Here is a 22,489-nt window from a genome sequence, read left to right on the forward strand (position 1 = left end):
GGAAAATGTTATTTGCTTTTCTATATACACCATTTTTTAAAGTTTAAAAAAAAAAACATCAACAAATGCCAAATAGATAAATATTAATATAAGGTTATGCCAAATGATCACTTTAGAAAAATGTAGGAATTACAGTTTGTTTGTTTGTTTTTTTTTTTCAGATGAAGTGTTTGTTCATACACATCCTCTTTACCATATAGTTAAACAATTTTGAAAATATGCTCAATTTAGGAGAAAAATGATCACTGGGGCTCAGCATATGCCCATGTAGTTCAAAAGGATTGCCATACTGTAAAAAACAACAACACACACATCATATTATAATAATGCAGTAACACGGTGTGATAGCATCAAGGTCTTTCCTACCTTGGATAGTTTACTCCAGTGTCCACTTTCATCAGTCATGAAATGAGACTGAAATCTGTTTGATGGCTTTATATGGAGCAGGATGATGCATGAGACCTGCATCATGTCAGAGAATGTAAGGTGACTGGACGATGACCTGTCAGTCAAACAAGAACAAAACTTGTTTGAACATTAGAGTTGGGCAATATTGAAATCTTCTACTCATGATATATCTTTAAGAACAATCATATACAAAAAAAAAAAAAAGGCTAAAGAGGGAGATGCAAAGTGCACATACAAACAGATGTGGACTGGAGAAGCAGCTGTTGTAATGCTCTTAAATGGCCACAAAGTTGCCCCTGTGTATAGGCAATAAGTGCTATTTTGCCCGAGGCCGTGCTGAGACCAATAAATCAGATCAATGGATCAATGGTAATGGTTATTTTTATTCAATAACATGTTTATCAACATTGATATATGGAATAACACAGGCCTATATTATCAATCAATCAATCAATCAATTTTATTTATAAAGCCCAATATCACAAATCACAATTTGCCTCACAGGGCTTTACAGCATACAACATCCCTCTGTCCTTATGACCCTCGCAGCGGATCAGGAAAAACTCCCCAAAAAAAACCCCTTTAACGGGGAAAAAAACGGTAGAAACCTCAGGAAGAGCAACTGAGGAGGGATCCCTCTTCCAGGACGGACAGACGTGCAATAGATGTCGTACCGAACAGATTAGCATAATAAATTAACAGTAATCCGCATGACACAATGAGACAGAGAGAGAGACAGAGAGAGAGATGCAGGTAATGACAGTAGGTTACAACAACATTATTGAAAGTAATAATATTATAGTTATAGTTCTGGCTACTGTGGTACAATATGTTGAAAGTATGTATTAATATCTGGCAGTATACATGTGTAACAATAGTCATATGTGTATAATAACAGTAGAAGTATGACTAATGACTAATGATGGCAGTAGCAGCAGGAGGCATCTGGCAGGACCACGGCAGCAGCACAACCACACACGTCACGCTGTCCAGGCACCGCTGCAATACGAGTTAACCTGAGAGACAGTGGAGCACAAAGGCTCCAGAGAAGAAGCCGAGTTAGTGACATCCAGAATGGCCGAGTTAGCAAGATGCAGTAATAGAATACGAGAGAGAGAGAGAGAAGAAGAGAAGGTGCCCGGTGTATTATAGGGGGGTCCTCCGGCAGACTAGGCCTAAGTCAGCCTAACTAGGGGCTGGTACAGGGCAAGCCTGAGCCAGCCCTAACTATAAGCTTTATCAAAGAGGAAAGTCTTAAGTCTAGTCTTAAATGTGGAGACGGTGTCTGCCTCCCGGACCGTAACAGGAAGATGATTCCACAGGAGAGGAGCCTGATAGCTGAAGGCTCTAGCTCCTGATCTACTTTTGGAGACTTTAGGGACCACGAGTAACCCTGCGTTCTCAGAGCGCAGTGTTCTGGTGGGATAATATGGCACTATGAGCTCACTAAGATATGATGGAGCTTGACCATTTAGAGCTTTATAAGTTAACAGTAGGATTTTAAATTCAATTCTGGATTTTACAGGGAGCCAGTGCAGAGAAGCTAAAACAGGAGAAATATGATCTTGTTTCTTAGTTCCTGTTAGTACACGTGCTGCTGCATTCTGAATTAGCTGGAGAGTTTTTAAGGACTTACTAGAGCTATAAAAGTCAGAAACTCACTGTGGTGAGATTTTGTAGTTGCAACCAAACAAGCAGTGGAGTATAGGGTTGGGTTGGTTCTCGGTAATACCAATTCAGTTCGGTACTCCGTCTTGGACTGTTTTTTTTTTTTTTGTTTTTTTTGTTTTTTGTTTTTTTTTTGAGACCGACCGGACTGCATACTGGGGCGGAACGTAGGCGGAGCGGACTCCGCGGAGGTCCGCCCGGTAAAAGCGAACGTCCGCAAGCCCTGTGCACTCAAAGCACGACTGCGCAGACTCCGCTCCACGCACCAGTGTCACACAAGACTGCACAACGCGGAAGTGCACTCGACTCCGCTTATAGTACACCCCAGTCTGTGAGCACCTGTGTCTGCAGGAGAGAGAGGGGGGTGGGGGTAGGGCAGGGACTGAGCTAGGGGGTGTGAGTGCGCATGCACCGAGGCCTCTACTGTAGTCTGGGGAGTTGATAATGGCGGCCAATTTAGTCTCGAAGAAATCAAAGAATGCGCCACTATGGCAACACTTTGACTTTGAGCCAGATGAAGGAGGCAACCCTTGCTTGCACTGATTGAATAAGCTGCAAAATTTATTTGTAAGGAATAAAAGAAACAACGTGTTACTGTCACTCTGTTGTCCTAAGGTTGTTTTTTTATTTTAAATGAGTCAGTTGCGTCCCCAAGTGGCGAAAATCCGGTATTACCGACTTGATGCTGTTTTTCACAAAAACTGGACCCTTTTTTTTTTCCTCACACCGACCCAACCCTAGTAAGCCAATAAGCCAACCCAAATAAGCAGTCCATTACTTTTAAAATATTACCATCACTGTTATTTCTCCGTGTCTTTTGTTTCCATTAATTGCATGTTTGTTGAAACATGTTGTAGTGTTACTGTAGCTGCCTCAGCAGAATCAGTGAGAGTCGTTGGGCTCTCAGAGCAGCGCTTTGCTCACGCTGAGTTGTCCCACGGTATGTGCGCTCTTCTTGAAGCCAGCCGGAAGTCCCTCTCCAAAGCTTCCCTGATCTGACTCCCCAATAACCCCTGGGCCAACCAAGCCCGGGGCCTTGTTCTTCAACTTGCCGGCCTCCTTCACCTCTGCTGTCCACTAGTCGGTTGTTAAGTTGCCTGCAGGCACTGACAACTTTCCAACAGCAACTCCAAAAAGCTGCCTCCACAGTTGAAGTTTGACCATAGCACACTCAGATTTCATGTCCCCATCCTCCCCTGGGGTGCACTAGAAACTCCTCTGCCAGTGGGAGAACTGGATTCTACCTGGAAAAAAAAAGAAAAAAAAAAAGGCTTGAACCGACCATCATCCAGGCAAAGCTCCCAGACCAGCTGGTGGTACTCCCAGTGATTTCTCCTTTGTCTGAGGGTCTCTTGCAAGGGCATAGGTTTGATTTTCACATTGGGAGGGACATAAAAGTGCTCCATGGCGCTGACCTGTACATTGATGATTTTTTAATGCAATTTCACATCATGCGAAACTGATCACTGCTTTATAACGCACATTTAGATATCTACACTAAATACAAGAATGTCTTGGTTAATGTATTCCATAATGTTATCAGTTAGTCTCTAGTCTGTTAATCAGTCCTAAACCTAAACTAGATTATAATTCATTTGAAAGCCTTGTTCTTAGTCTTTTACATCTGACCTGGAAAACCTCGCAGCCACTTTTATTTGTTATAGTGTACCGTGCTCCTGGCCCGTATTCTGAATTTGTTTCTGAATTCTCAGAGTTTTTATCCAGTTTAGTTCTTAAATCAGATAAAGTTATTATTGTAGGCGATTTTAACATTCATGTCGACGTTGATAATGACTCCCTGGCTACCGCGTTTATTTCATTATTAGACTCCATTGGCTTCAGTCAGGGTGTACATGAACCCACTCATTGTTTTAACCATATGGATGGAAAAGGGATACTTCAGCTGCCAGTATCTAGTTTAACAGAGGAATTTAAATGTACCAAGGTCAGGACAGAGCTCTTGTTATCTGGGAGTAAGGATGTGGTAGTTAGGAGTGTGGTTCCAAATCCAACCAAGGGGAGGAAGTGGAACCCACGATCGGCAGTTCAGGAGGCAGAAGCAGTTCTTAGGCATGCAGAGATTGTAGGTAATGTTCAGTTTGGCCGGGGAGGCCTGGGGCTTGGCTCAGGCAAACCGGTATGGAATACAGCAGGTCTCAAAGATAAAAGAAAGCTGGTCGTGGAACAGATACGTAGACAGGAGGAGATAGTAAGGGGTGCAAAGGTAGTGGCCCAGGCTAAACAGGGACAGTGGTTGAATTGGGAAAGTGTAGAGAAGAGGAAGCTTAGTTGGAGGGACCTGTGGAGTATGGAGGAGAATTGTGTTAGATTCCTGGTAGGGGCTACATACGATGTGTTACCAACCCCCCAGAATCTTAAACTGTGGGTAAATGAGGACCCATCATGCCCATTGTGTTCACGTACTGCAACCGTAAAGCATATTTTGTCAGGCTGTAAAGTTAGCTTGTCACAAGGCCGATATACATGGCGACATAATCAGGTGTTGAAATGTTTAGCTGCAGGAATCGAAGGGAAACGAAGACAGGTGAATTCAGAAGGTGTTAAGGATAGGAGTTTAGCAATTCAGTTTGTCCGTGAGGGAGAGAAACACAGAAGGGATAAGTTAGTAAGGAGGCAAGGGTGTGGCTGCCTAGAAGGTGCTTGTGATTGGGAAATGCAAGTAGATTTAGGGGGAAAGCTTGTTGTTCCCCAGGAAATAGTTTGTACCAGGCAGAGGCCTGACATAGTGTTGTGGTCATTGAGTCAACGGATAGTTTATTTCATTGAGCTGACAGTTCCTTGGGAAGACTCAGTGAAGAAGCCTATGAAAGAAAAAAGCTTAGATATGCAGACTTAGGAGCAGAAGCTGAGCAGCGAGGATGGAAAACTAGGATTTGTCCAGTGGAAGTGGGGTGCAGGGGATTCATAGCAAGATCAGCTGTCTCGCTCCTGGGGGACCTCGGAGTGCGGGGACAGAGTTTGAGGAAGACAGTGAGGGAAATGTCAGATGAAGCAGCCAGAGCCAGCCAGTTTATCTATAAGAGAAGAAATAATGTCAGTTGGGGGCCAGCAGGGGAAACTACTAAGCAGGGTACATAACTCCTTGAGATCAGGTGGAGAGATCCACTTCCTCTCAGGAGGAAATCCAGGAAGAGGAAGGTTATTTAAGTGTGGGAGTGGCCTATTTGAATCCCTTTTGTTTGAGACCATGCTGCAAGGTGAGTGTGTTTGCTGATCCTGTAAGTTTATTTATCTCCTTTAACTTTAGCTTATATTGGAATTATGCTATGTAGCGTGTGAAATAGAGTAAGGTGAATGTGCTAGGAAAGGTAGTATCAGCATTGCTTCTACCTGGAGCTCGCATGTACGGAGCCTGGGTTTGGTTGAAGGTGGCAGTGCTGTTTGGGCTGAGAAAGCCATGTGTAAGTAAGGTAAAGGAGGTTATTGGGTTGGTGCAGGGAGCAGTGAGACCTGGCATTACTAGATGACAACTAGACGAAACACCGGTGAAAGGAGGTTCCCACCCGATGACCCCAAAGACATGTTAGTTATCACTGCTCACTGGTCTGTATAGTTAAGCCTTGCCATAATAGCTTATCATAGGGCTTAGGAGGTTATTCACTGAGTGCTGATCCTTTTGTAGAGCACAAACTTCTTGTGTTTATTTGAATTGAATACCCTCGATCTAGTTCTGAAGTATGGAATTGAAATTGATAACCTAACAGTCTTTCCACAGAATCCCTCGCTATTGGATCATTATTTGATTACTTTTGATTTCTTTTTACCCGATTACACGCCACTCAGCTACAGTTACTATACTAGATGTTTATCAGATAGTGCTGTCGCAAAATTTAAGGAAATGGTTACTCTGTCGTTAAATTCAATACCAAGTCCTTCAGTAACAGAGGTTTCCCGTGCCGACTTTAACCTCTCCCGAATTGATCATTTTGTTGATAGCGCCGTAGGCTCGCTGCGAACAACACTCGACTCTGTAGCTCCTCTTAAAAAGAAGTTAACAAAGCAAAGAAAGTTCGCTCCTTGGTATAACTCTCAAACCCGGAAGTTAAAACAAATATTGCAAAAATTTGAAAGGAATTGGCGATTAACCAAACTAAGTTTAATCTGGGCAGACACTCTCAAAACGAAAAGAGGGGCCTCTGCAATGCCAGAGCAAACTATTACTCAGCATTAATAGAAGAAAACAAAAATAATCCCAGGTTTTTTTTCAGCACTGTAGCCAGGCTGACTGAGAGTCAAAGCTCTATTGAGCCTTGTATTCCTTTAGCCCTTAGCAATAATGATTTTATGAGCTTTTTTAATGACAAAATTCTAACTATTAGAGGCAAAACTCATGACCTCCTGTCCTCAGATAGTACTTATCTAACCTCAAACACAGCTGTAAGACCTAATATATATTTAGATTGCTTCTCCCTGATTTCTCTTCAAGAATTGACCGCAGTGATTTCTTCATCTAAATCATCAACGTGTACTCTTAGACCCCATCCCAACTAGGCTACTTAAGGAGGTCTTACCTTTAGTTAACACTCATATATTAGATATGATCAATATATCCTTATTAACAGGCTATGTACCACAGTCTTTTAAGGTAGCTGTAATTAAACCTCTCCTAAAAAAAGCCCACCCTGGATCCAGAGGTGTTAGCCAACTATAGACCAATATCTAATCTTCCCTTTATGTCAAAGATCCTTGAGAAAGTAGTCGCAGACCAGCTGTGTGATTTTCTCCATGATAATAATTTATTTGAGGAATTTCAGTCAGGATTTAGAGTGCATCATAGCACAGAGTCAGCACTAGTTAAAATTACAAATGACCTTCTGATTGCTTCAGACAAAGGACTTGTCTCTGTACTTGTTTTATTAGATCTTAGTGCGGCGTTTGACACAATTGACCATCAAATTCTGCTACAGAGACTGGAACACTTAATTGGCCTAAAAGGTTCTGCACTAAGCTGGTTTAAATCTTATTTATCTGATCGTTTTCAGTTTGTTCACGTTCATAATGAATCATCCTTACGTACTAAAGTTTGTTTTGGAGTTCCGCAAGGTTCTGTGCTCGGACCAATCCTATTTACTCTATATATGCTTCCTTTAGGTAACATCATTAGAAATCACTCTGTAAATTTCCATTGTTATGCGGATGATACACAGTTGTATTTATCGATGAAGCCAGAAGAAAGTAATTAATTAACTAAACTCCATAACTGCCTTAAAGACATAAAAACCTGGATGAGCACCAATTTCCTGATGTTAAATTCAGACAAAACTGAAGTTATTGTTCTTGGCCTGAAACAACTCAGAGACTCTTTATCTGATGACATAGTTTCTCTAGATGGCATTGCTCTGGCCTCTACCACTACCAGAAGAAACCTTGGAGTAACATTTGATCAAGATTTGTCTTTTAATTCTCATTTAAAACAAACCTCACGGACTGCATTTTTTCATCTACGTAATATTGCGAAAATTAGGCCTATCCTGACCCGAAAAGATGCAGAAAAAATGGTCCACGCTTTTGTTACCTCTAGGCTGGATTAGTGTAACTCTCTATTATCTGGTAGCTCTAGTAAGTCCTTAAAAACTCTCCAGCTAATTCAGAATGCAGCATGTCACTAAATCGGCTTCTTCTCCGGAGCCTTTGTGCTCCACTGTCTCTCAGGTTAACTTGTATTGCAGCGGTGCCTGGATAGTGTGACGTGTGTGGTTGTGCTGCTGCTGTGGTCCTGCCAGATGCCCCCTGCTGCTGCTGTTATCATTAGTCATACTTCTACTGTTATTATACACATATGATTGTTGTCACACATGTATGCTATCAGATATTAATATATTATTATTAATTATAATATTATTACTTTCATTAATGTTGTTGTAAGCTACTGTTATTACCGTCTGTCCTGCATCTCTCTCTGTCTCTGTCTCTGTCTCTCTCTGTCTCATTGTGTCATACAGTTTACTGTTAATTTATCATGTTGATCTGTTCTGTACGACATCTATTGCACGTCTGTCCGTCCTGGAAGAGGGATCCCTCCTCAGTTGCTCTTCCTGAGGTTTCTACCGCTTTTTTCCCCGTTAGTGTTTTTTTGGGGGAGTTTTTCCTTATCCACTGTGAGGGTCCAAAGGACAGAGGGATATCGTATGCTGTAAAACCCTATGAGGCAAATTGTGATTTGTGATATTGGGCTTTATAAATAAAATTGATTGATTGATTGAGTTACATAAATATACACTGATAACTTAACCACATCTGTCCGTATGTGCTTCCCAGGGTAAACTATAATATCAATGATTATCAAGTTTTAATAGAATCTTTTTCAGGCCCAGTGCTACCCACTTGATAGCATATTGTCATGGTTGCTTCGGTCAGAGATGTCGGAAGGAGGCAGTCCTTTTTTCAGGCAAAATTTGACATACCTGCAAAGGCTCCTTAAAATGAGCCATGATGTCTCCCGAGCCTCCGCACTTGTTGATGGCGGATATATTCAATCAGCTGTCAGTCTTACTGAGTCGTTTATATCGATCAAAAAGGCAGAAAACAACTTCAGGATCCAGTTCATTAAATTCAAGTTTTGAATTTACTGAATTTTTTAAATTCACTTCACTTAAAGTCATCAAGAATCAATATTTTTACTTACCCCTAGTCACAATGCTGAATCTCACTATCAACATATATCCTTCATGTTTCAATCTCACCTGTGAGGCTCCTGTCTCTCCTCTATCTCCTCCTGTCTCTCTTCCATTTCCTTCTGTCTTTCTTCCTGTCTCTCCTCCATCTCTTCCAGCCTCTCTACTACTTGTCATCTGACAAAAAATATACTAATGCAAGACATGTGAACAGTGGGACAATTTGAGATGCAACAGTCATAGATTTTGATTGTTGTAGCCTGAGGAAAACACACTGTATGTTTTACAATTGTGTAATTCATTAAACATCTGAATGTATATAGGCTAAAGAACAGCCATAATATCAACACAAGTTAGTCAGCTTCGTCATGTTAAACATAAATAAAATAAATCAACAAAAATGTAAATGCTCCAAAATCATTATAATACAACTGTGTGCAAAATGTTGCACTTACACCCAATATCTATTACCTAAATATGACTTAGTTTTGGTGTTTTTACTGGGAGCAGTGGAGCTCTATTCTCCTAAGTCTCTCCTTCACACACCATGGATGCTGAAGACTGTCAATGAAGGCGCTATTATTTATAGTGTTTACACTTTATTTATTCAGACTGTTTCTATCATGTCTTCTTACTACAAACATTAATTTGAACTGTGTCATCACTACATGACATCTATGATTGCTGATGGAGCATGTGAAGTGGAATTTCATGTTCTCTGGCATATAATATTGATCTAATAGTTGCCAAACTTAGCTCAGCTAGTATTAGCTCGTTAGCATCTCATTATCTAGCAATGAGTTGCCAAGGAACGCCATTCAGTTAGCCTAACATCAACAGGTGTTGGCAGAAAATAAGATTTTTTTAGCTTATTTACTGAACCAACCGACTCACATCTGTTTTCTTCCTTTTCATCCAGTTCATCAAAGACTGTTGTTGGTGCTGGGCCTGCTGGCATTTCATTTTTCAGCCGCAAAATCTACACGTGTTTGTTTGTAGAATGTGAATTTGAAATGTACGGTGCACGCGACATTTCAGGACCATAGACAGTCACAGATCACTGGCGCGTGTTCACACTCGGCACTCCGGTGTGGAGCGCTAACAGTGACGTGCATGTATGTGTTGTTCCCTCACGAACCGCCGTGAACTGTACGGTGACGCGCACCCACAAAGTCAGTGGAGAGAGCGGCGCTGGGGACAGAGGCACGGCAGCCACCCGTGGGCAAACAAATCAGTCTCCAGCGTGCCGCTGTCCAGCCCCGCGGACACGACTCGCGGCAGTATTTTGAATTTGAGTGCAGTAACCGTTTTGGCCACATTCTTGCATACAGCGCCTTTAAAGCATGAAAGACCATGCAAACATACAGAGAAGTCCTCTCAGATATCTGACTGGACCCAATCAAGCAGACGATTACAAATGTTTGAACTTTACATATAAAAAACTCTATTATATAAACATGATCTAGTGAAGTTTGTAAAGATCTGAAGTATTTTCAGACAGCAAGCAGTGGATTTGCAAACTGCAATGCTTATTGGTGCTTAGTGTAACAGGAGGGCCTAATCTAACAGCAGTGGGTGGTAGGCCTTGATGAAAGATGTATCTACAGCAGGACTGTCTACTTGCTTTGTTGTTTAATAGAGTAACATGACTTTTGCTGCAGTCAGTGGTTTAATGCTTGTGCTCGCTGTACATAGCAGATACTTTTTCAAATGCTGTCTGAATGTCTTGTCTCGTAGTCCGTACACAATTGGACTGAGAAACCTGGGAAGGATCTGGACAATGATATAGGAAGCAAAGAGTATTTGTACACGATGTTTAGGAAACCAGTTCAGCAGAGCCTTTTTCAGTGCAGGGGCTATATAGGTTAGCATACACAACAGTAGCTGAAATCCATGGAGAAGGATTGTATTCCTGGCCTTCTTTGTGTCTCCTTTAGCTGATTTAGCTGTTTTAGCTGTTTTAGCAGCTAAGAAGATCATGATGTAGGTGTAGAGGAGAGTGAGCCAAACACCAGTTAGGTAAATCATGTAAGAAACATCCCTCTTTTTTAAGTGTATAGGATGTCGAAACAGGATTTCCTTTTTGCAGAACATTGTGGAATAAAATAACTGTACAGGCTCTGTTGCCAGAAGAATGAACAAATCTGGCAGGGCTGAGGCTGAACTCATGACCCAAATCCAACCAATCAGAACATAAGTTCTTTTGATGGTGCAGAGCTCAGCGTGTCGCAGTGGTAAACAAATAGCAATGTAGCATTCCACTGCCATGACAGCCAAATTTAATGGAGTGTTGAGGGTGGTGAAAATAGATAAGGTAATAATAAGGCAACATAAAGAAGCATTGATTCTGTAGAAGATGTAACTGAAGACAAACAAACTGATAGTTGAAGTCAGCTGGATCATGTCGTTCACCACCAGGTGGATAAATAGGATGTAACGGGGATTCACATAAAATATCTGAAAGAGGAGAGAAGAAAAGAAAGGAATCAGTCAGTTGAAACATCTCATCTTTCTTCAGCTTCAGCTTCAGTGGGAAATATTGCAGTTAATAAAAGCTTCCAGATATTTGACTTTTGTCAAAGAAGGTGCATGCATGAGAGGGAATAATGAGTGCTGATGACGGAAAGGGAGCAAGCGAGACGGGGCAAGAACAGTAAAGGGAGAAGTAGGCTAATACACTGCTGCTGCTGCTGCTGTTGTGTATCATTGAGTTCATAAAACAGAAAGGCATCTGTCGCCACCTCTTGCTGTGAGTTGACAATGCTAACCTGTCTAAAATTGGCATTTTATCTAGTTTTTAGCATGATTCTTGTGACACACTCTCTGGGTTTTGGTCGTTTTTAACGACATCTTTTAACTGGAGAAAGGATTTTAGTCATCAGACGTGGATTTTAGTAGTCTTAATGAACTGTTTGCCGGACTGCTTGTAATCGGTGGCTAAGCTAATTAGCTCACTCCACTAAGCTAAGAGCTACATCCATGGCTGCATCCGCTGCGGTCCTACTTACCCCCCTACACGGGTGCGATGGCTGTCTCCAAAAATCTCAGGCCATTGCTGAACTGGAACGCCGTATCTCTGACCTTTACTAGATCTGGAATGAAGAAAAACTCCTGGATTCTGTAATCACACTGGGCGCAGGTCCGCCTGTCAACATCGCTGAGTTGGACTCCACCATCCCGGCTACGGACGCTGCTCTACTGGCCCTGGCGAGTGTTGCTCCTGCCTCCGTCTCTCAGCTTGCCTCCAGCCTCGTTGGTTCTCCTGCTGCAAGTGGGCTGGCTGCTTCGGCCCCGCCGTCACATCTCCAATGTGATGACCACTGGCTCTTCCTGGGTGCAAAGCCTAAGCTTGTGTCTGCTGCCGCACTGGATTTTACACCGAACCCGAGGTGCAGAGTACATAGTTCCACCCCACAACATGAGCCCTGGTCCGTGGCATCTGGCAAGAAGGCATGTAAGACCAGCCCGCAACCCATCTGTGAACTCCAGCTGTCCAACAGGTATGACCTCCTGAGTATGGATGATTCTCCGCCGCTGACTGCAAAGTTGGAGCCGGGGGCCGTTCCCAGGCAAGCCACCCCGGCTGGTGTTTACATCTCTGCGGCTGGGGCTGGCAGTCCCACTGGCTCTAGCCAGTGTTTCCGCCACTGGGGTTCCAACGACCGTCTCTGTCTCCGTCCCTGTGGCCTCGGAGCACTCGGGGCCTGGGCAGAGTGCATCCCATTCTGCTGGCTCGGCGGCTTGGCGGCACGGCACAAGCTGCTCAGGAATGCGGTGCAATGGCACTCGCCGGGGTCTCCCCCTCGCCATGCTGCTTCCAAGCCGTATCATCTAGAGAGCAACTGGCCTTCATCTGATCGAAGCAAGGCCCAACCAGCACCTCCTCGCCCCCTCTTCCCAACAACCACCTTAATTGTGGGGGACTCCATCATCAGGCAAGTTCGCTTCCTCAAAACAGTCACTCGCTGCCTCCCCGGATCTACTGTGCCTGTCATCTTAAATGAACTCCCGGAGCTTTTGCGCTCCCTGCCTTCCACAGTCACTAAAATTATTGTCCATGTAGGATGTAATGACACTGCTCGTAAGCAGTCCGAGCTGACGAAAGCCGATTTTAGAGACCTCTTCAGCGTCCTGCGCACCACAGGTAAATCGGTGTTCATATCTGGTCCGATTCCAACATTGGCTCGTAGAGATGAGCGGTTCACCCGAGTCCGCAGCCTCCATACGTGGCTGTATTCCACCTGCAGAGACTTTGACTTCGCCTATATTGACAATTTTAACCTATTCTGGAATCGTTATTCATTCTACAAGCCGGACCGAGTACACCCAAACCAACTGGGCAGTAGGATGCTAGCCGCTAATTTGCATCATGCTGTACAGCATGTTATACAAACTGCCACACGCGCTGCACGTGACTGACTGTTGTTTACATCACACACCCCCTTCCAGACTTCTTCCTCCCCGCCCCCTGTGGCAGCTCAAACTCCTCTTTGACTCACCACTGCCCCCCCATGGGCCCCTAATGCCAATTTGTTATTTATTTCAACCAACTCCACTGCAACTGCATGGTCACTTTCTTACAAGTCTTTTAGATTCTGCCAAATGCGCAGGAGATCTGACCCTCGCTACCTAGTGAAAATTAAAACTCAATCAATCCCTGTCTGCCCAAAACCAAAACCTGAACTAATAAAGTTAGCACTTCTGAATATCAGATTCCTCTCTCGTAAGAGCTTTTATATTAACGATTTTATTTCCCAACAAGTCTCAGTTTTTTATTCTTAACTGAATGTTGGCTCTCTTCAACTGCTTCTGCCATATTAATGGAATCATCTCCCCCAAATTATGGCTTTCTATACTCGAGTCGTCAAGATAAAAGAGGAGAAGGAGTGGCCAGTATCTTCTCTAACAATTTCACCTGCTCAAGAAGTAACTTTGGTGAATTTTCAAGTTTTGAATACTTATCCTCGGTTATTAAGACTCAGCAGTCTATACTAACTATAACTATTTATTGACCTTCTAAATACAACTCCAACTTCTTATCTGAGTTTTCTGATTTCATGTCCATTGCTCTCACCAGTTATGACATGATTATTTTACTTGGGGATTTTAACTGTCATATTAATAATACCGCTGATTTATATGCCACAGAATTTTTAGATCTTCTGGCTAGCTTTGGTCTTGTGCAACATGTCAAGGGGGCTACCCACAATCATGGAAATACACTAGACTTGGTCCTCACAAAAGGTATTGAAATAGATATTTCTGATATCACTCGTGTTCCCGTTTCTGACCGTTTCTGTGTGTTTTTTAATGTCACCACGTCTGTATCAACTCAGTTCAATGAGACTGTTGTGAAAAGAAGACTTGATGACAAGGCCAGGACAAGATTTTTTGATAGCATGAATACTTTTCCTCCATGCAATGCCTGTGCTGTTGATGATCTAGTATTTGATTTTAACAAAAAATTAAGATCCTCTTTAGACATTGCTGCTCCTCCAAGAATTAAAAAAAAGACAAATAACCCATAAGCTACCATGGAAAACTGATGCTATTTGCCAGTTTAAAAGAAACTGTCGCAGAGCTGAGAGACAATGGAGGAAAAGTAAACTAAATGTTCACTTTGACATTCTTAAATACCATATTGGCATTTACAATAATGTTGTTAGACAAGCAAGACAGGCCCATTTCTCAAAAATCATTATTGAAAATAAACACAACTCTAAAGTCCTCCTCTTTTAAATCCAACACCGATGCCTTGCTTAAATTATCAAAACTCAGAAAGTAAATGTCAAGAATTTGCACTATTTTTTAAAGGAAAAATTGATACCATTAGGTCCAGTATTTTAGTCACAGATTCAACAACCATCTGCGATCTACCTGTTAGCGAGCCTCCATCTATGACATCTTTTAATTTAGTCACAGATAGTGAAATTATTGCCACTATAACCAAAATGAAGTCATCCACATGCTCACTAGACCCTATTCCAACTAAACTTTTTAAATCCAGTCTCTTGTGCCTTTCTAATGACACTACCAGAATCGTCAACACTTCTCTACAGTCTGGTATTTTCCCTGCTGCTTTTAAAACAGCCATGGTGAAACCTTTGCTCAAGAAACCTGATCTTGACACTAGTGACTTAGCCAATTACAGGCCTATTTCAGATCTCCCTTTTATCGGTAAACTGTTGGAGAAAATTGTTTTTAATCAACTATTTAATCATCTTAACACTAATAATTTATTGGATAAATTTCAATCTGGCTATCGCACTAACCACAGTACAGAAACTGCCTTATTAAGTAAGGGATAATGTATAATGAGCCGGTGAATACTGGGAAAATAACTCCCGACAGGGTAATAGAACAGAATAGAATAGGTTTCATTCCCCTGAAGGGAGTTATTTTCCCAGTATTCACCGGCTCATTATACATTATCCCGCTTATTACACGGCTAATTATCAGTTAAATAAATAATGTTGTCTGCCTCTGCGAAGTGCATTAAAACTGACCGGATTCGACAACTTTTGGTGAAAGTTTTGTACTCACCCAGGCTTAGTGGACTGAACCAAGGCATAAAACTCGCGTAAAATGTCATTAAGCATGACTGCCGAGTGTGTATTCAAATCCGTCTTCTTTTGTTTTTGGCAGAGAAAGTCCGTAGGTATTCTTTTTCTTCAGTGGCATCCATTAAAATCAGCGACTTCTGTTTTTTCCCTCGGAAGTTGTTTGACAGCTGCAGTGTTGCAGGGCAGCATCCCTAGCAACGCTGGGCTACATAGCAACTGTGTGTAATGACCGTTGCTACTAGCAGCGGTCATTACACAGTAATATCAGACCGCAGAATGCCGCTACTGACCAATCAGAATACAGCATTTAATAGAGCCGTGTAATAAAAGTAGTCAGTGACCTCAGAATCGCAGCTGACTCGAATAACGTTGCTGTCCTCTTTTTACTTGACTTGAGTGCTGTGTTTGATACCGTTGATCATTCCATATTAATTTATCGACTTGAGAAATGGATGGGTCTTTCTGGTGCTGTGCTTGACTGGTTTCGTTCTTACTTGTCTGACAGGAAATTCTTTGTTAGCCTAGGTGATTCTGTATCACAGACATTTTATGTTGAGTATGGTGTACCTCAGGGGAGCATCCTTGGTCCGATCCTCTTTTCTTTATATATGCTCCCTCTAGGTAAAATAATTAGTCTTCATAATGTACATTATCATTGTTATGCAGATGATATGCAATTATATATCTCTGTTTCATCAGGAGACCCTAGTGCGTTAAACAGTCTTTTTTCCTGTCTTACAGATATTAACATCTGGATGAACAAACATTTTTTAAAGCTAAACGAGCAGAAAACAGAGATTTTACTTGTTGGTCCACTAGAAGAAAGGCAGAAACTTCAGTCAAAGTTTGGCAGTCTGTCCCAGCAGATTAAATCACATGTTACAAGCCTAGGAGTGATTTTAGACTCTGATCTTAATTTTATTCGCCATTTTAACAGAGTTGCAAAAACATCATTTTTTCACCTTAGAAACATTGCCAAAATTAGACCTTTTTTAACTCAGGATGATGCTGAAATACTTGTACATGCTTTTATCACTAGCCGTTTGGACTACTGCAATTCCCTTTTTACTGGTCTCCCTACAAAGTCACTGAAGAAACTACAAGTTATTCAGAACGCTGCAGCCAGGATTTTAACAAATACAAAAAAAAGAGATCACATTAGTCCTCAGCTTGCATCATTGCATTGGTTGCCTGTTTCTTTTAGGATTGATTTTAAAGTTCTGTTACTCATTTATAAGGCCTTAAATAATTTAGCACCGTCAGTGATTGCCTTTCTTCTTATGCCCCAACAAGAACTCTCAGATCATCCACTGCCTGTCTTTTAGTTGTTCCCAAGGTGTCCCACAAGAGAACCGGTGAAGCTGCTTTTTGTTTTTATGGCCCTAAACTATGGAACACTCTCCCTTTAGATCTGAGAATGGCAGACTCCTTAGCTATTTTTAAAAATAAATTGAAAACCTATCTTTTTTATTTGGCTTTTAATACAGGTTGATTTGATTTGATTTTTATCACTGTTATTGTTTCGTTTTGTTGATGTTGTTTAAATTGATGTGCTGTTTTAACTGTTGTTGTTTTTGTTGTTTCTGATATTGCTTTGTTCAAGCACTTTGGGCTGCATTCGTGCATGAAAGGTGCTCTATAAATAAAGTTTATTATCATTATTATTATTATTATTATTTTTAGACATCTTGCGAGGGTATCTGTAACCCTGTCACGTGTGGTGAAACTGTCACAGTTTCAGTAGTGCTGGACTGCTGCTAACTGACAGTAGATGAGAGCGAGTTGGTCTCCTAAAACTATTATTAAATTTAAATGTCCCTGTCTGAGAATAACTGATGATAATTAATGTTGATGTGTAATAAATAATATTTGATTTTTGGGCTGTTTGGGATTTAAAAGGCTGCATTCAAAAACACAATTTGGATGTTGATTACCATGGCAACAATCACAGCTTGGAAGCATTTGGGTCAGCCCTATTTTTATTTATCTATCTATCTTCTCCTAGGAACAACTGATAACTGAATAATACTTATCTTGATAATAAAACAAGATGGGCCTTTATTGATCCCCAGAGAAAATAAATAAATGCTAAAAAACAGAGATATTAAGAAAATAAATAGAGATGTATGAAACTAGAAAAAGGACAGAAGTAAAAACAGAAACTATACAATTAAAAACAAAACAACACTGAAAAAGTGACAGTAGAATGAAATGGTCAGTAGCAAAAATTTCAGCAAGGTATAGTGATATGTCAACAGAATACAACAAAATGATGTAAAATAGATAATGACACTTGGTGTTAATCTGTATTAAAGAAATACTTCACTCCCGAAATGACCTTTTAAACAGTTGCTTTAGATCAAGGTTATTGTAGTTGACTAAAACTTTGCTAAAATTTAAATTATGTGTGGGGGCAAAAAATATTTTACAGAACTGAAATAACAATTAAATCTGTACTTTGGAAAAAAATGAAAAACGAATTAAACAATATTGTGTACTTAAAAAACCTCAGTAAAATAAAATCAAGATGAAGATATAGAGAAAATGTCTGTAGCTTTAGTCTTCGTCAATTTGGTGGAATTTGAACACACAACGAGCGTGAGGCCACATGGGTGCAAATGTTTACTGAGACTGGGATGTCTACATGACTGTGAGTCAATTGCCTTCAAAAAGTGTTGTGTTTGTAACTGTTCTTAACTTCTTAAATCTTACCTCTGAGAAATACCCCCATACTTTAATAAAGAAAACTAATATTGAAATAAAAATAAATAACAACAAAACCCTGAGCTAAACATTTTTAAACAATGACAACTGAACCAAGCAAACTCATGAAGAAAACCAACTGAAACGAAACTGACTTTAAAAAAAAAAGAAAGAAAGTATAGGTCTAAAAGAACTCTGGTTCAGTTTCACCAACATCACACAATAACAAACTGACTACCAACTGAGGCAGTGGTGAACCAACAGCTCTGTGTTCAGGGAGGTCAAATTACTTTCCCTTTTCAGTGGAGTCTGCCTTTGAAGAGAGCATAGATAAGTTTCACCTTTAGTTCAGTTCCCCCGTCAGAAACGGCTGTCAGTTTGTGAAGTATTGAGCATATGACCTGATAAAGGAGACTTGGATGATACTGCATGAGTTGTTTGAGAGTCTGTAATGGGATATTTTGATATAGTTTTGCTACGGTTAAACACAGACACCTATGACTTCAGTTCATCAAGAATTTTCTGTGTTTATGGATTTTTTGTTCATGCAGCCATGCGAGAAAAAGTTTATTTTTTATTATCCCCCCCCCCCCCCCCCCCAAAAAAAAACAAAAAAAACAAATTCAATGTATTATTGGTTGAGTACTGTTATGCAAATGGTCATTTGTGGAGTGAAGTGTTCTTTTAGTGAAGAAATATATAATATATATAATAAAGTAAATAATGTGATAAAACATATTAACATAATATAATATGTTATAGTATGACTACAGTGTAGTAAATAATAAACGATAAATAAAGTGTAATAACAAAATATACAAATCAGTCCAACAGAGGTTGCAGCAATAATGATTATGATACTAATAACAACAAAAATAATGAAGAAGTCTGACCTGATGTTTTCTGAAGGTGTGAATCAGAGTACCATTGATATAGTTGATGATGAGGCCAAGAGCCACAACAATCACATTTTTGGCTACAGCTGTGTTGTAGGCGTCTCGATAGCTCAGACCAGTCGACACGTTATAGCCATGAGATGAGGAATTCATTGATCTGATGAGCAGCCTGTCGGCCTCTGTTACAGACAAAGATTTAAAATGTTTTTAATATGGCATTACTGCAAGTTTTTTTTAATTTGTTTTCTGTTTTCAGAGTTTTCCTATGATTGCAGGAATACCTTGGGTAACAATTCAAGGAATTATGCACAGAGAATAAAGTGAATATACAACCATGAACTTGTCTGTACTTTCTCTGGAGAAAGCATTCGTCTATATACGTTGCTAATTTTTGCGTAGGCCCTAAATGTTTTACAGCACTGATAACATGCTTTACTTAAAAACAGAGGGTGGCAATATAGATAAGATCTAAATTTCTAACTGTCTCAGTGAAAGAGAAAAGGAAAATGTTATTTGCTTTTCTATATACACCATTTTTTAAATTAAAAAAAAAAAAACATCAACAAATGCCAGATAGATAAATATTAATATAAGGTTATGCCAAATGATCACTTTAGAAAAATGTAGGGATTACACTTCTTTTTTTTTTTCTTTTTTTCAGATGAAGTGTTTTCCACTCTTTCATACACATCCTCTTTACCATATAGTTAAACAGTTTTGAAAATATGCTCAGTTTAGGAGAAAAGTGATCACTGGGGCTCAGCATATGCCCATGTAGTTCAAAAGGATTGCCATACTGTAAATAAAAACATCAAGGTCTTTCCTACCTTGGATAGTTTACTCCAGCGTCCACTTTCATCAGTCATGAAATGAGACTGAAATCTGTTTGATGGCTTTATATGGAGCAGGATGATGCATGAGACCTGCATCATGTCAGAGAATGTAAGGTGACTGGACGATGACCTGTCAGTCAAAACAAGAACAAAACTTGTTTGAACATTAGAGTTGGGCAATACTGAAATCTTCTACTCATGATATATCTTTAAGAAAAATCATATACAAAAAAAAAAAAAAGGCTAAAGAGGGAGATGCAAAGCGCACATACAGACAGATGTGGACTAGAGAAGCAGCTGTTGTAATGTTCTTAAATGGCCACAAAGTTGCCCCAGTGTATAGGCAATAAGTGCCATTTTGCACGAGGCCATGCTGAGACCAATAAATCAGATCAATGGATCAATGGTAATGGTTATTTTTATTCAATAACACGTTTATCAACATTGATATATGGAATAACACAGGCCTATATTATAAAAGTCAGAAACTCACTGTGGTGAGATTTTGCAGTTGCAACCAAACAAGCAGTGGAGTAGCATGTTTCCAAATAAGCAGTCCATTACTTTTAAAATATTACCATCACTGTTATTTCTCCATGTCTTTTGTTTCCATTAATTGCATGTTTGTTGAAACATGTTGTAGTGTTACTGTAGCTAGCTCAGCAGAATCAGTGAGAGTCGTTGGGCTCTCAGAGCAGCGCTTTGGTCATGCTGAGTTGTCCCACGGTATGTGCGCTCTTCTTGAAGTCAGCCAGAAGTCCCTCTCCAAAGCTTCCCTGATCTCAGTCACCAAAGCAAAAGTCACAGCTGCAGCCCGTCTGACTCCCCAATAACCTGTTTGCTGATTCAGGAGACCCCTGGGCCAACCAAGCCCGAGGCCTTGTCCTTCAACTTGGCAGCCTCCTTCACCTCTGCTGTCCACTAGTGGGTTGTTAAGTTGCCTGCAGGCACTGACTATGGAGCTACATTTGTTTCTTTACTATTCAATCAGAGTAGATTTTGCAATCAAAAAAAGATTTGAGAGCAAAAGTATCAATATTGCAATCAAAAAATGTTTTATTGCAAGTAAAAAATGATTGATTAAAAAATGCATATCCAAAAGTTTTGTTTGCGAGTCATTTTTTCGTTTGCAAGTCAAAAAGTTTTGCGAGTAAAAAGTTGAACCTGGTGGACGGGGCCTAAATTGAAAGCTGTAAGACACGTTTCTGTCGAGGGATGTAATAGTCTGTTATAACTCAGTAACTCAATAAACTGTCCGTGAAAAAAATATCTTTTCCAGCGGATGTCTTAGTTACAACATGATTGAGCTAGCAAAGCAGTTTTGTCTTTCTATGTGTGGTATTTATTCAGTTTTTGGGAAATCACAATGTCTAGAAAGCATCAGTGGCTGCAGCTGACAGGGACAGCTAGCAGCAGCAGCAAAGCTAACATCAGGACGTCATCTGTTAAAGGCCTCCCATTGTAGGATACGACATAAAACTACTCCAGTTAGCTCAATCATGTTGTAACTAAGACATCCGCTGGAAAAAAATATTTTTTTCACGGACCGTTTATTGAGTTAATACAGACACCGCTAATGGCTAACAGCTGACGGTTAGCCCCTCTAATCTACAATAACCATGTTATTAATTACAAAACGTGCACATAGAAATAGTAATGTTTGTTCAATCATTGTGTTTATAGACTTTACAAACTTCAGATTAACTTAACTTCTAACCGGTGATATAGTGACATGAAAAAATATATAAAATAATATATATATATATATATATATATATATATATATCTAAACTCTGTTGGTTTTCTACCCAGCAGTATTTGTAAACAACAAGGCGATTCCCTCTATTGGCCAGTCTCAATCGGAATGACAGCTTGCAAAGCATTTTCTTCTTCTCTCGTTTGGCAGATTGCAGACAATTTAAAGGTGCATACCGCCACCTACTGTACAAGAGTGTGCAACATCATGTCATTTAGCCTGTTTCTTAAATTCTACTCATCAGCCTAGTACGCTTACAAAGCAACATGGGAGTTCTGTAGTTCACAGGGAATTCAGTGTGGGAGCTGTGGTGAAAATCTATTCTGAAACCGAAGTTTTTCGGGCTCCGGTATCCAAAAAAAAATTCGTCCCCACGTGTGGTGTGATAAAAAAATATGATACACATGCCAAAGCAGTAGGTGGCGATGTAACTTCTAACAGAAAGACCATTTTAACCAATCAGAAGTCAGAGTCAATACCGGAATAGGGAAGTGCGGAAAATAAAAACAACCCGTTCACAAAAATAGCGCGACATAATTCAACAGCAGAGGCACCTGAACGACCAACTACACTACCACGAAAGCAGCGACAGGCCTGCCAACAGAGGTCTGACCCGGCCGGATCCAGAACCTCCATTGGCAGGCCCGCCGCTGCTTTCGTGGTAGTATAGTTGGGGTAGCTAGCAACAGGAGCAGCCTCCTTCGTTGGTTGCTAGGTCGAGCAGCTGGATATACCATCCAAAGACAAGTGATAGCACGCTCACAAATAAAGTTAGTGTGACATATAGGGTATTTATGTGTGTCTGCCCACTCAATTGTGACATTATTTTATGCATATGATATCGATTTTGTGTCTTTACAGATACCATACAGATACCCCCCATTCAATTTAAAGCATAACTGATTTGAGTAAAGGCACAAGAGAAAATCTGGGTATATCAACGGTTGGCTCTTCAGTTGGCAGTTACACTTAGAGTAAAGCTACTGAAGACCAGCAAAATCAGCGTTTGCTTTCATTTATTCTTTCA

General features: G+C 40.5%; 1 protein-coding gene across 1 annotated transcript; it reads right to left on the reverse strand.

The window, feature by feature from the left end:
- Positions 1–10,343: 10,343 nt before the first annotated feature.
- Positions 10,344–19,026, reverse strand: LOC117256892 (odorant receptor 131-2-like). The gene is made up of 2 exons (XM_078172247.1): positions 18,871–19,026; positions 10,344–11,168 (listed from the first exon to the last, which is right to left on the reverse strand). The coding sequence occupies exons 1-2, from the start codon at positions 19,024–19,026 to the stop codon at positions 10,344–10,346; spliced, it is 981 nt and encodes a 326-aa protein (XP_078028373.1).
- Between the last annotated feature and the right edge of the window lie 3,463 nt (positions 19,027–22,489).

The sequence above is a fragment of the Epinephelus lanceolatus genome, chromosome 1 (assembly GCF_041903045.1).
Source record: "Epinephelus lanceolatus isolate andai-2023 chromosome 1, ASM4190304v1, whole genome shotgun sequence".
NCBI classification, from domain to species: domain Eukaryota; kingdom Metazoa; phylum Chordata; class Actinopteri; order Perciformes; family Serranidae; genus Epinephelus; species Epinephelus lanceolatus.